The sequence below is a fragment of the Trachemys scripta genome, chromosome 2 (assembly GCF_013100865.1).
Source record: "Trachemys scripta elegans isolate TJP31775 chromosome 2, CAS_Tse_1.0, whole genome shotgun sequence".
Classification (NCBI taxonomy): domain Eukaryota; kingdom Metazoa; phylum Chordata; order Testudines; family Emydidae; genus Trachemys; species Trachemys scripta.
In genome coordinates, this window is record NC_048299.1 from 208,149,451 (window position 1) to 208,163,564 (window position 14,114).

Sequence of the window (14,114 nt, forward strand, 5' to 3'; positions counted from 1 at the left end):
TCAGCCGAGTGCTAGTTCATCATTTAGCAGTAAGGCACTCCCTGGGAAATATCCCTCCCTCTTCCACCCTCTAACTTCACCACCTCAATCAAGCTTCACAATCATCATAGCTGTGAACAGTATTAAATTGATTGTTTAAAACGTATACTGTGTGTATATCTATATAATTTATAGTTTTTTGTCTGGAGAAAAAAATTTCCCTGGAACCTAACCCCCCCCCCCATTTACATTAATTCTTATGGGGAAATTGCATTCGCTTAACATCATTTCGCTTAAAGTCGCATTTTTCAGGAACATAACTACAACGTTAAGCGAGGAGTTACTGTAAACCTAACAAGGAATCCCATGCAAGTTTGTCTTCAGTGAAAACACTCCACAAAGAGACAGGAGGGACTTTTTTTTTTTTACAGCATGTTAGTTTATATAAAAGTATTTGTATAGCATTATATTGGGGTCATTCCTATGCTGGTGCACAAAGGACTGAGGCAGAAAGCATATGAAGCCTCTATTCCCTATGCACTGAACAGGATTAAATCCCTTTAAAGTGGTGGGCAATCTGAAGAAAATCTGGGGCCTGCGGGCTGCACATGGCACATCAGGGTAATCTGCTGGCAGGCCGCGAGACCGTATTTACATTGACCGTCCACAGGCATGGCTGCCCGCAGCTCCCAGTGGCCTTGGTTTGTCATTTCCAGCCAATGGGAGCTGTGGGAATCAGCCTGTGGGCCCCAGGTAGCTCACCACTGCTCTATAGCATAAATAAGAGCACTAAGAAATGAGCCTGACTAAATACATCAGCCTGTGCAACATGTCCCGAGGGGGTAATGGTCAGTGAATTACGGGTATGTCTATCCCAGCCCCTATCCCTCAGTGGATAGCAGGTATGTTGCAGTCAATAGCAAATGCTGGTTGACAGCAAGTAGGAGCATAATTTGCTTCTGCTCTCAGGACTTGTTTACATTACCACTTAAGTCGATGTAACTTAAGTTGCTCAGGACAAAGGGACACGGATTGACCCTTTTAGATACGGCCTACGTAGGGGGCAGTGTGGAGCTGCAGAGCCAGCATATAGTCCAAGCTATAGATTATGTAGTAATTATATTGATTACTTAAGAATTCCCAGTTATCACTTTGAGTGTTGATAGGTTCTTGTCCCAAGATTAGGCCCAGTATTATGTGCACAGTTGCAACACTCACACTACAGGAACCCTTCTATATTACTGTAGTTTATTCATACATTTAGCAAAGTCACAAACACTCTAACTCAGTAAGGTAGATAGAGATAATACAGAATGAACATCTGAACATCTATATACTCACATGCAAATGTTAGCCACTGAAACCTGAAATGGTAACCACTGTCTTCCTCATCACCATCACCTTCCTCCTCATCACCAGTGGCCATCATTCTAGCACCTGCCGGGGGCTACATCTCTCTACTCCCACAGCCAGGTTGGGATACAACTTTTATAATGTTACACTGATGCTGCTATGTATAATGCATATTCAGTAGAGGTTTCTCCCCCCACTTCCTTATTTGTATTTCCTCACCCTAATAATGTTGGGTTGCCCTTTTCCTATAGGTTAGTATATGAATTCTCAACTTCTTATCATATACGTCAATTCGTTGCCATGGCACTCTTGTGATCAGATATCTGCAGATGTTAGCTCATGTTCCTGGGGTTGGCTGGTGTCATTATAGTAAATTCCAACAAAAATCCCCCTTATATCCTCTATTCTCAGTTCCCCAAAACTTGAAAGTTTCTGTTGGGCTGTTTGTCTGTGCCAGAGTTCACAGGCTTCAAGCCTTATGCTAGCTGCTGAAGCTAATGTCTTATAGGGTACAGGCCTGTAGGTTCCTTGCATTACTGCTGAATATAATAAAGGCAGAATATAATGAAGGCAAGACAGTGAATATAATAAAGGCAAGCTAGCCCTATGAGCTACAAGCAAGAGCATTCAGTGGCACTGGGAATGACTTCTACTGGTGCTGAGCAATTCCTGAGTGCAGAGTACTCTCAGCTCCCATTGAACTCATCTCAAGAGATTCTTAGCACGTTGCAAATCAGGCCCATTGTGCCTCAGGGAGGCAGACTGCTCCCAGAATTCCCCAATTGCACAGGGGCACACCCATTGTACCTCCATTTAGAAAACTGGCTGGTTTGGAGAGAAGGTGGGGCTATTACCCCACCTTCTTTCTGTTCATTTTGGGGTGGCTTGTGCACCTGGGGGTGAAGTCTCTTCATTTGCTGTATTCTCAAGTGCAATTTTGGCCCACCCTAAATTGGGTGTAAAGAGAGGAAAGCTCCTTGAGACCTTCTTCTCTCATACACTTGTGCAAGGGCCATTCAGAGTCTGGCCCCAACTGAGTTCCACACCACATCTCCTTGGCCTGCCATGAGAGATCTAATCATGGTCAGCAGGATTCCTGTTTCAGAGGATGTACTCTGCAGCATCTCTGCTTCCAGTTGGTAGCACCAAGGAGGAGTTGGCCCATAGCAGGAAAAAAGATAGTGTCAAAGCACAGCAGTTAATAGGATCATAAGGGCTTGGTTTCTTATCCTAGATACTTCTGATGTTTTTATAACCCAAAAAATAAAGCTTTTTTTATCAAAATATTGTATGATCTTCCTTGTGACAAGTTAGTTTATTCTTCCTAATCGCCCACATAGTGTAGATGGGCCTGGGCTACGTTTGGCCCAGAAGACAGATACTGGTTTTACTCTTCTATAGGAAATGGATATGTATTTTCAGATGCACTAGTCAGTTGTTAAAGTTCATACTCTTTACAAAAATATTCCTAAATTTCATTATGTGCCTTTAGTCTACTGGCAGTAAGGAAAAGTCTTCTAACATTTTAATTATTTATCATGCTGTAACTTATAATGCACTCGGAATCTTCCCGGTAAAGCTTGTCTTCTCTCTTTAAAATGGTCTCTTTGGTATCCAGCAAAGGGTTTTGTTGCAATAAGAATTAAGGTGTGTCTCTAAGCTTTTACCTGGGAGCAATAATGATGTTGTCAAGCGTTTCAGTTGAGACCAACCCAGGATTTTTGGGTGGGGAAACAGACTCTGTTATACACCATCTTCAGTGCTTCCTTCAGAGGGAAGCAGAACGCCTCCAGAGCTAGGGTGTAAGAACATCTAGTGAGTGTCTTTTTACACTGACACTAAAGTGAGGGGGGAAAGGGAACAGCAGGGTAACCATAACTCACTTGGACTTGTATCGAAGAGTAATCAGATGCAATGGATTGGCTCCCCTTCAGAACAACTGCTGTTCTATTCATTTTAATGGTAAGTAGAATTTTAAAACAATATTTGTAAGCTCTCTTTTAATGTCTGTCAAAGTACTTTTCTACAGATGATTACATTTACTGCTGCCTCCACTTTTAACTACATTGAAACTCATATTAATCAATAAGGCAATTTTAAACATTGTGCATTAGAAACTAACCATTTCTCGTTTTCAAATGAATCTTTTAAAAAGCTTCTGCAAAAACAGCCCATCTTTAATTTTAATGTTATCAGAATTATTTCTTTTGAGTATAACTGTCCCCATTGTACCATTCTGATTATTAATGCATTACATATTTATAATAATAAATACTTCTTAACAAGCTGCTTTCTTTATTATTATTTTTATTATTTTATTTTTATTATTTAGTTGTATGTTTGTCTTCATTTGTCCAGTGTATCGAGGGGGGGAAATCCAGCATTCTTTAAAAAATAATGGCTAAGATTACTTCACAATAGATCAAACCCTATAGTCTATTCAGGTAACATCCCCACCTCCCATTTCATTGAACTCAGTGGAGGTTTTGATTGAGTAACAATTACAGGATTTGGCCCATTAGTTAATATTGCAAGGAACCATCACTGCTTGGTACATTAACATAGTAGCATTAGTGTATAAAAGTAGAGAATAAACAAATCCTTATCTTGGGGGTGTTATTCTCTTACTGTGTTTGTTTATATTATTGCAAAAAAAGAAAGTGGTGTTTGTTGTAAGGCAGAATAGTTGTGTAAGGTGTAGGCATCAGGAAGCTGAAATTCACTAAAACCAGAGAGATATAAAAGAGGATCCCAGAGGATATTGTGACGATCTGTTCTGGCATCATATTCTGTTTTATTGGGTTTGGATTTGTTTTCCATAGTTTATCTTGCTTTTCTAGAATTAAGGACAATTATAAGGCCCTAAAAACTAAAAAAGAGTAGATTCCCTGTACAATGGTTTGTTTTGTGGCGTTTGTTTCACACAATCTATACAACGAAGTGTACACCTATATTAACTTTTTAAAATAATACTACTGTACTAACAATATCTAAAGGATTATTGACATCGAATAAAAAATACTGGGGCTTATTTTGGAAAGATTAAGCAAACCTTAGCTCTTAGATTTGCATTCAGTAAAGTAGAACTAATCAACATGGGCAGAGGCCAAGTAAATAATTTTAAGGCTTGGCAAAAAAGGTTATGATTCAGATTAGTTTCTGCTTGTTTAAGGCAACATACAGGACTCTTCCAGGTCTGGAATAGTGTGTGACAAAATAACAATTTTAGCCTTTTATTCAACATTATCAGCATTAGGTAAGATGAGATTTATTAAATCACATAGTAATAGGTATTTTTCATGTTTGGAACTTCAGTGAAAATAAACTATAACTGTACTATAAATTACCATCCATTCGAGTGCACATTTTACTGTAGAAAAATAATCTCTTTCAACACTGCAGCACTTTAATTTTTTTAAAAAAATACATAAATGTTACCATAGTTTTGTGACTGAGTCAGGATTTCAGTTTCAACCAGGAGAAGTGAAAGTTTATGTAAACACTAACCACATTTTGGCAGGTGTTAGCTGTATGAATGGTCATTATGCAGAGATATCAAGTAAAGCCATTGGAATATGTCTTTCTCTTGTCACAGAAGGACTGGTCAAATGTTCATAGCTGGAATTTACAGGGATCTTATTTTAATTCAGTCTCAGTCCAAATGGATAAGAAAAAGAGGCTTTTTTGTACATATAGAAGTAGAGAGATTACCGTATATACTTGTTCATAAGCCAAATATTTCTGGTAAAAAAGTGACGCATCAAAGAGCGGGGGTTGGCTTATAAATGGGTCTTCACCAAAATTTGATTATTTTAAACTCTATGGAATCATTTAATTGAATATCTAATACATTGTTGTTTTGTTTACCTGGAGCGTCTGCAGGCACGGAGTCCCTCAGCTCTCAGTGTCCACGGTTTGTCGTTCCCAGCCAATGCGCCACTTCCCGCAGCTCCCATTGGCTGGGAATGGCAAACCACAGACACCGAGAGCTGAGGGGTTCCGTGCTTGTGAACACTCCAGGTAAACAAAACGTCCAGGACTGCTAGTGGCTTACCCTAACAGGCCAGGAGCCAAAGTTTGCCAACCCCTGAAATATAGGGTTGGCTTATGAAAGGGTCATATAGTTTTTGCTATTTTTACTTAACCATCTTGGGGGTTGGCTTATAAACAAATGGGCTAATGAAAGAGTATATACGGTAAATAAATTATGAAAGAATTCAGTTTTAAAAAATGACACGAGGCCTAACCTTGTACTCCCAATTCACCCAAAACTCACATTGATTTAGAGGTTAGGTTTTCCATCTTTTTTTTCTTTTTTTAATGAAAGACACCTATGTGAGTGGTATATTTGATGATGGATTAGCATATTATTAACAAATTAAGCTAAATAAAATTGTTATAGAAATATACACCCTGTAGTATTCTGAATGCATTCTGAAATGAAAACCTTATTTTACCAGAAACAGACTGTGCTCTGCAACTATTAAATTTTTAGTACACATTTCCCTATTCGTGGGCCTGATTCTGCAACCCTTACTCATATGACTTCAAAGGCATTACTTGCATGAGTAGAGGGTGTAGAACTGGATTTTGTTTGTTGTACTTGCCCAGGCATGTTTTGTGGAAATTGTATGTTTGATTCAGTATGACTCATCTCCTTCCAGATACCATGTGATGGTTAGTTTATAGCAATCTTAAATTCACCACCTGTCTTGCTTGGCTGCTTTTCTTCCATATATTTTCTTCACTTTCTCTTCTAATTGCAAAGATATGGGTTGCATTGTCCACTCATAATTTGGATGGATAATTATAGTATGCTGCGGGGGCCAAACCTTCCCTTTGGATATGCCTGTAGAACAATGGAAGCTGCAACATGTATCTAAGGGAAGACTTTGGCTTTAGGAACTTAGGCCAAAGTTTTCAAAGTGTCTAAAGTTAAGTACTTAAATCAATATTTAGTCTCCTAAATAAAAGTGGACTGATTTTCAGAGATGCAGAATGGAAGCTGTGGGTTGTAAGCACCACTGGAAATCTGGAAAATTTTATTTAGGAGCCTAAATATGGATTTAAGTACCTAACTTATGAAATTCAAGTTTGAAAAACAATTGTTCTTAGAGCCTTTACTCGGGTTAGTTCTCCATTCATTTTTTGGATGGTTAATGTTAGTTAAGAAATGGAACCCCACAGAATTTCTATGGGATTTGGCCTGTATTATTTATCAGATAGAGGAGAACAAATCCTGATGACAAACTTGTTAAAGTGTTTAGTTCCCTGAATACAAATGTTTAAAAGTGAATGAAGCTTTGGGCCTTATTCTGCTCTCATTGCAGTGGGGAGTGTAACTTTCATTAATGCCAGTGGGAGCAGGGTTGGGAAAACATAGCATGTAAAAGTGTTGCCTTAAGCTTCCAATATATCACAGAAAGCATCTGGCCATTTTAAAGTTAACATCATCAACAACAACAACCAGAAAAGTCATCGTACAAAGTTTCCCCTTAAAAATGAAACTATTTGTTAATTAGAGGACAACGAGTAAGCTAACGGCAATGGGAAATATGCTTTTCTGTTTTGATTTAGAAGATACTACGTGGGTTGTTTAAATATGTAGGGGGAAAGATCAGTTCTAAGCTTCAGTATTTAGCATACAGTGGTTTGGTTTGGTTTTGGGTTTTTTATGGTTGAGTTACAGACTCTGGAAATAGACATTCATGAAAGGAAGGGTTTGTTCTCATAGGCCTTTACCCAGTGAGAGTTTTGGCTGAGTAAGGAGTGCAGTATATGACCTAAAGTGCTGACACAAACATAACCACAGTGGCACAAGGATGACTAATATATTGAGTGTGAGTGCCCAATACTCCTCCCAACGAGATCAACAAATATTCCCCTTGACTTCAAAGAGAATAGAATCAGGCCCTTTAGGAATAATGTTGGGAAACAGGGCAAAAAAGGAGTTATGGGCATGTTCAGTCATTTGGATGTGAATAGGTGGAGCAGGGAGGATTCCATAATTGCATATTATAATATTGCTTGGCAGTCAGCTAGCAATTAGTTAATGTCTGTACATTGCTTTGAAGATGCAAAGCACTATATAAATGCTAAGGGCCAAATTCTGCTCCCAGTTACGTCAGTATAAATCTGGAGTAGCTCCAGTGACTTTAATGGTGTTATTGCAGATTTTTCTCCAGTGCCAGTGGCACAGGTCTTTCATATTATCCAACTGAATTGCAAAGCTTTGAGACAGACTAAACATAAACATGTTTAAGATTGTCCCAATAAAGATGATTTTTTTCAGCCTCGTATCCCCCACCCCAATCTAGCAAGTACCTCCCTCAAGTGCCTACTTGCTCTTCTATGGACTTCCCTTCAGCAGGAAGTCTCACACAGGCTAATGATCTGTGAAAGGACAAAAATCTTGATGGTACTCTGAAGGGAACCAAGGCTCAACCCCTGAGCCTTCCAGCAAAGCTATCAAGTTTTCCCCTTTAATCAACTTCCCACCTGCTCCAAAATTCCAACAGCGTACCCCACACCTTGTACCCTTTCAGTGGCGTCTGTTGCTGTACATGTAACAAAGCAATGGCTGCATAGATACTACAGCACTTAACTCTGTAGGTGTTTGGTGTAATAGACATACTTAATATTGATATATCACCACAGACTTCCCATGTGACCTTGGATAAGTCATTTAGCCTCTGTGCCTGAGGTCCCCATCTGTAAAATGGTAATAATAGCACTTCCCTACCTCCCAGGATAAATATACTAAAGGATAAATATACTGTGAGGATAAATATACTAAAGACTGTGAAGTACTTTGAGATATACTGATGAAAAGCGCTATATAAGAGAGCATCATTATTATTATACTGTATATAGACTTCACATTCATCAGCTCAATGTGTACTTGTAGCATGAGGACTCTTGACTCAAAAAATAAATGTCTCCTAAGTAGGAGATCCTCCATTACCCACAAGTAGTGTCAGGGCTTTTTTCTTCCGTAGAGCAGCCACTAGAGGACAGTGGTGAAGCTAATCTTCCCATTCACAACCAGTGAAATATGGCGTATAGTTGCATGAAATCCTTCTCTTCCCCCAACAGTTCTGAGCTGCACGTTCAGAACATTCCCAACTAGTGGGGGCCCAAGAGCAAAGGAAAAATCTCAAGTGTAAAACTTATATCTCTCATGGCTTGCCAGCTGTGTTATCTCCAGGTCAGGTGAGGCTGAAAATAAAGATTTTATGAATATTCATAACCTTAAAGATTAGTACTTAAGGTTTCTTTAGTAGCACAATTATTGTGCAGTGGTAATACTGTATCCTTAACACAACCATGCATTTTGAAGAAAGGAATTCTAGTGAATAGCTTAGAGTATGTGAACATATGGAATATAAGTTACAGTGTTGTGTCTTATAATATACACCAATTAATACAGACACTGGACAAGATTCACTAACTCTTGTACACCTTTCTGGGCCAACAAGGTTGCTTGCATGCCCGAGGGGATTTCATCCTAAGGAAGGGGGAGCAGTGAGGCTACCAGAACTGTCTCTTAGGGTTCCATTTTAATTCCCAAAGGGGCTGCACAGGAGCTCTGCCAAAGGAAGCAACTCCTAATAGGCACTGAATCAGTGTAATGTTTGGCAGGGTTTTTCCTCATGCCCTTTTCCTGGTGGTGAGTGTAATTTGCTTCAGACTCTCCCTGATTGGGTCAACTCTGCATTGCCATCAAAGCAGGCTTGTGCCTGTCAAGCAGACTGCAGCCCTTTGGGGGTAGAGTATCCTCTCCTTCTCTCTCTCATTGGGTAATAATTGTGCCTGAACTCAAATCCCATTCCATAGCTGAATGTTTAAATTGTCACCTAGTGTACATTTTTATATTAAAAGCGAGGCTAAAGCTACTAGCCCAACATGCCTATAGCTCTTTCTTTCTAAAGAGCCAATCCACATTTATAGTTATCCTTTCACGAGGAATACTTTTCTAGCCTATTTAGGTCTAGATTCTGCCCCCCAATCTCACAGTGAATAATACCTTATTCTGTGAGTAGTCTTAAATTCAGGTGGCAAAATCTGACCCATAATCAATTATCTTCATCTTGCACTAATAAATTGGGGCCAGACTGTCAAACCTTATTCAGTGGTACGCGGTCACACAGGCAGTCCCACTGATTTCAGTGGGATTACTTGCAGTCCCACTACTTTTGTAACTTGTCCCCAACATGCATAAATGGTTCACAATATGGCCAATTAGAGTCCAGAGGGCAAAATTGCCATTTGTGAACCTCATTGCCATTGGAGATACATGATTTAAAAAAAAAATAGAGCAAGCGGTATTAAGTGATCAGCTTCTGACAATACACTCATTCAGTAAATCGTCGGAGAAAAATGTTTACAGGAAGGATGCATGAGTTGGAATTACCATGGGCTACATAGTAACTTCTGTGACAACTACTGTTTTTTATCTTCCACAACGCTTGACATAAAATCCATTTGTTTAAAATGCAGAGCAAATGAAACTGTGGTGACTTACTGCACATATGTACACTGAGACATGGGCTTGGTAGCAGGGCTTCAGGGAAGAGAAGGCTATAAAAGATAGCCAAGGATGGTGAGAAAACTCCACAACTCCATTGAGCCACTCTCATTGGTGGGCCTTTTCAATGCCGAATGGAAATCAGGCTCTGATCCTGTAACACTCACATTAGAAGTCCTTTTTCATGAAAGAGATGCAGGATCAGGGCCTAAATCCATAGCTGACACTGTGAACTGATAATTTTACTGTACAAATTGCACTTGTATACTATATTTAAGTGTATAGTTAACTAAACTGAGTTGTATTTCAAATTTTATTTTAAAAAATGGCTCTTTCCTCCTGAGCTTTTTGTCATTTTAAAGCAACTTCACATTGGATCTGATCCTGCAATCTTTACTCACATGAGTATTTTCTTACTCGGTTAGGGCTTGATCTAAAGCCCACTAAACTCCAGGGGAATCTTTCCATTTACTTCCCTGGGCTTTCCATCCAGAACTTAATCTCTTTGACTTCAATGGAAACATCCATATAAGTAAGAATTTCTCATATGGTTGGATAGTAGAAAAAACTTTTTCATTAGGAGGGTGGTGAAGCACTGGAATGGGTTACCTAGGGAGGTGGTGGAATCTCCTTCCTTAGAGGTTTTTAAGGTCAGGCTTGACAAAGCCTTGGCTGGGAAGATTTAGTTGGGATTAGGTCCTGCTTTGAGCAGGGGATTGGACTAGATGACCTCCTGAGGTCCCTTCCAACCCTGATATTCTATGATTCTATGATATGCAGAGTGGCACAGAGTATATCCCCCTGTACTTAAACCAAGCCAGTATATTGGTCTAGGTATGAACTTTGGAATGAATCTAGTAAGAACAATTTCAGCCTTTATACCAATACATCTCCCTTATAATGAATTTGGGACCTTGTCTTATAATCCTTTCTTTGAGAAACCCACTCTGATAGAATCAGATCAGGCCAGATAATTTTTATTTAATTTTGTTTATGCACATTTAAAGAAGAGGTTTAAATTTTTAAATTTAAAAATACATTAGGATTCTAAATTATGAACAGACAATTATGAAATATGAATTATATTTTCTAACAAAATGTTTGAAAAATAGTTTATCCTTCACTTACCTGCCAAGGATAAAGCTTAGGATTCTGTGCCACAGCGTCAGGAGTTGAAGACATCAGTAATGCTAAAACAAAACACAATGCTCAGTTTTAGATGTTTGTTTTGTCATCAGTTCTTGCAAGGAAAACACTGATCCCTGAACTCAGGGTCTTAGAAGGTAAGTAGAGGGGGAACAGATTTTCATATTTTTTTCTAAATATAAAATTGTTGGCAGCCTTTAAAGGACTCGCTTTCACTTCCAGTGAAATCAATGGATGTCTCTGACTTCAGTGGAGGTAGGATCTGGCCCTAACAGCCCAGTTTTGTACTACTTGCCCAGCTAACTTCAATAGCAATCAGGCCCAGTATCCTTAGCAGCTCTCATGATGGCTCAGCACTTCTTTCTCACAACCTTAATGTGGACCCAGGCAAGATGGAGCCGTAAGTGACTTGTTCAAAGTCATACAAGACAGTAGTAATGCCAGGACTTAAACACGGGTCGCCATTACTCAGTCCTGCGTTTTTTACAAATACTGTAGTTCACACTGCCCCTGTTATGACAAACATCTAAAACATGATGAATTATTGAGAAAATTAAGATTGTCAGCTCCTTGTTTTATTGTAAACTAAAGTTTATTTATCATATTTCTTAGCAGCCCATTTTACCGAGTCTAGGTCACTAGACTGCTCCATTCGTGCCTATTTATAAGTCAGTTATTACAATGTTGAAAACTTTTTTTTATTTTAGATACTAAAAAGCTGGTATTGTCCTATTTCTAGAAGAAATGTTATGTCTAATCTACACAATGTGTAAAAAAGTATTTTGATATATATTTGACATTTGACAGAACAGTCATTGTTTAGGTTATATAACCCCCAAATTATTTTAATATATAAACATTGGTGACGTAAAGAAATGGAAAAGATTAACCATTGTGTTTTATATGTGTGGTGGATTTAAGGCTGGGGAATGCAAATTGATGCATCAGGAAGAGGGAGGCTTAGTATATCAGGCAAGTCCCATAATGATTTACCCCCTATATGATCCATAGATGTCAATGATGTTATAGAGGGTGTAAATCAGTGAAATGCTTGACCTTTGCTTTCTATTTTATCAGAACATCTTGCATAGTTAAGGGAAGAAAAGGAAGAACTTGTGCATTGCACTATCTTCCTCCTGTTCCCCCCCAAAACCACCATGATTTATTGAAATGATTTATTTCCCATAGAGGAAATAAGCCATACTTGATTCTTAATTTTTTACAGACAGAGCCTTTGCCGAGGAGTTCCCTCTCAAAGGATGGAATAAACTGTCCTTTGCTTTTTCTTATTATTCTCTGATGAGAAATGATGGCACTAGCACTCCTTCTTCAGATCAATTTAATTTCTTTCTTCCTCTTTGCTTTGCGTTCCTTTGATTATTTTTTTCAACAAAAAAACTAAGCCCAGAACATTGTTCGTAGCATTAGGACAAAATTCTGCTCACCTTATCCAGGCAAATAGCCCCACTGAAGTGCCTGTTCCAGCTGAAGTAAATGGCAAATCTCCCATTGACTGAAATGGGAGCAGTGTTGGGCCATTGGTTGTATAGCTTCTGTGGCTACATCACAGTTCTTAACTGGAGTGTTAACATTCTGAAAATATTACTATTTGTGATCAAACCATTTAACACATGCTCATAAATTATCTATTGTGAAATTGCTTCTTTAATCCAAACTTGAAAAGAAATCTGGGTAAAAGTCACACTGATGTGAGGACTAACACAAAGCCCTCCATACCATTTAAGCCCCACATTGAAGCTGTACAGAAAAGGCACAGAAAGCAGTGACGGTAGCAGGCTGGAGAGAGGGCATGTGTCAGGGGAATGCCCAAGCATTGAAAGCAATTCAGCAGCCTCCTCACAAAGTGTCATGGGTGTGCTAGGGAAGCACATGAGGGATGGGGCATTGCTGCAGCTCTGTGCCCTAATGGCATGTAGAGACTGGGTTTTGCTTTCTCAATCCCACATTTTACCCACTTAAAGCCAGATTACTCAGGCTTTTTATAGACAAAAGGAATTTCATTATCTGTGCACAGCTCTTTTCAGGATATATCTACTCATTTCACACACAGAACTCCTTGTGTGGAACACACAGATTGAGTGCCAAATATGGCTCAGTACATTTTTCTTAGATTTGTCAGTGAAAGATACCCAACCTTTGTATTTGACTAACTGTATTACTGTATTTGCAGGTATTCTTGGATTTCAGCATTGGATTTCATGTAGAGGTAATATATTTATAAAAATAGTTATTATTAAAGAGCAGATTTTCTGAGCAATGAAAATGTAACTATCATTAAAAATGAAATAAAGAATTGAAAGGGTTTTATAAGCTAAGATATAAAACCTGAAAAAAATACTTAAATGTTGACCTGCTAAGGAAAGAGATCTGGTCCTGCAAACTCCTAATTTTATTGACGTCAGCGGACTACTCACATGAGCAAGAACTTGCAAGAGTAAGGATGTGCAGGCTTAGGCTCTGGGACTATAAGTTTTATAAACAGATCATTAGTCTATACTAATGTTCATACTATTTACTATCTACTGTCTTCCATATTTTACACTGTTAAAATCCTACCAGTCTATATTGGTTTCAACTGTATTCAGACTGCTTGTCATAGTGACCCTGGAACTTTTTCTACCTAAGGTGAAAGAATGGAATGAAAATGGTGTGGCGCGATGGAAATCCTTCAGAAGACAAAAACGGGAATGGATTAAATTTGCTGCAAATTGTAGGGAAGGAGAAGATAATTCAAGGAAGAATCCAATTGCCAAAGTAAGTGTTGTTGATTGATTAGAAAGTATGTTGCAAAGAAAAACTGATAAAGCTAGAGACCTAACTGAGCTAACTGGTGGAGACCTTGAAATATAAATTTTGCCTAGCATGTCCAAAAGAAAAAAGGCAGAATAGGAGAGGGAAGGAGTTCTAGAGCTGCTGGTTCTACTGCGATTACCATACCCACATAAGATCAGAAAGTTGTGGACTAGATTGTGCTACTGAGTGTTCTTGGGTCAGTACGGAGGCCTCCTAGAGCACAAGTGGAGCATGAATGCTGCTGCATTTTTTGGGAAGTGCAGCATACATTCTGTCTGATAACAGCTACACCACC

At 38.8% G+C, this 14,114-nt stretch overlaps 1 protein-coding gene and 1 long non-coding RNA gene across 3 annotated transcripts in view; one reads left to right on the forward strand and one right to left on the reverse strand.

The window, feature by feature from the left end:
• Positions 1–14,114, reverse strand: part of LOC117873443 — a 67,652-nt gene that overhangs the window by 13,634 nt on the left and 39,904 nt on the right. Inside the window, exons 3-4 of one of the 2 annotated variants that reach the window (XR_004644732.1) lie at positions 10,988–11,049; positions 8,224–8,550 (exon numbers count right to left, since the gene is read on the reverse strand). This is a non-coding gene — a long non-coding RNA (uncharacterized LOC117873443). Of the gene's footprint in view, positions 1–8,223; positions 8,551–10,987; positions 11,050–14,114 lie in introns of those variants that run through there. The other variant, XR_004644733.1, reaches the window with a different exon arrangement.
• LOC117873442 (desmoglein-1-gamma-like) overlaps positions 3,091–14,114 on the forward strand; it is a 35,054-nt gene continuing 24,030 nt past the window's right edge. Inside the window, exons 1-3 of the mRNA XM_034762817.1 lie at positions 3,091–3,294; positions 13,197–13,232; positions 13,652–13,780. Of these exons, the coding sequence (XP_034618708.1) occupies positions 3,247–3,294; positions 13,197–13,232; positions 13,652–13,780 (213 nt within the window). The 5' untranslated portion in view covers positions 3,091–3,246. The remainder of the gene's footprint in view (positions 3,295–13,196; positions 13,233–13,651; positions 13,781–14,114) is intronic.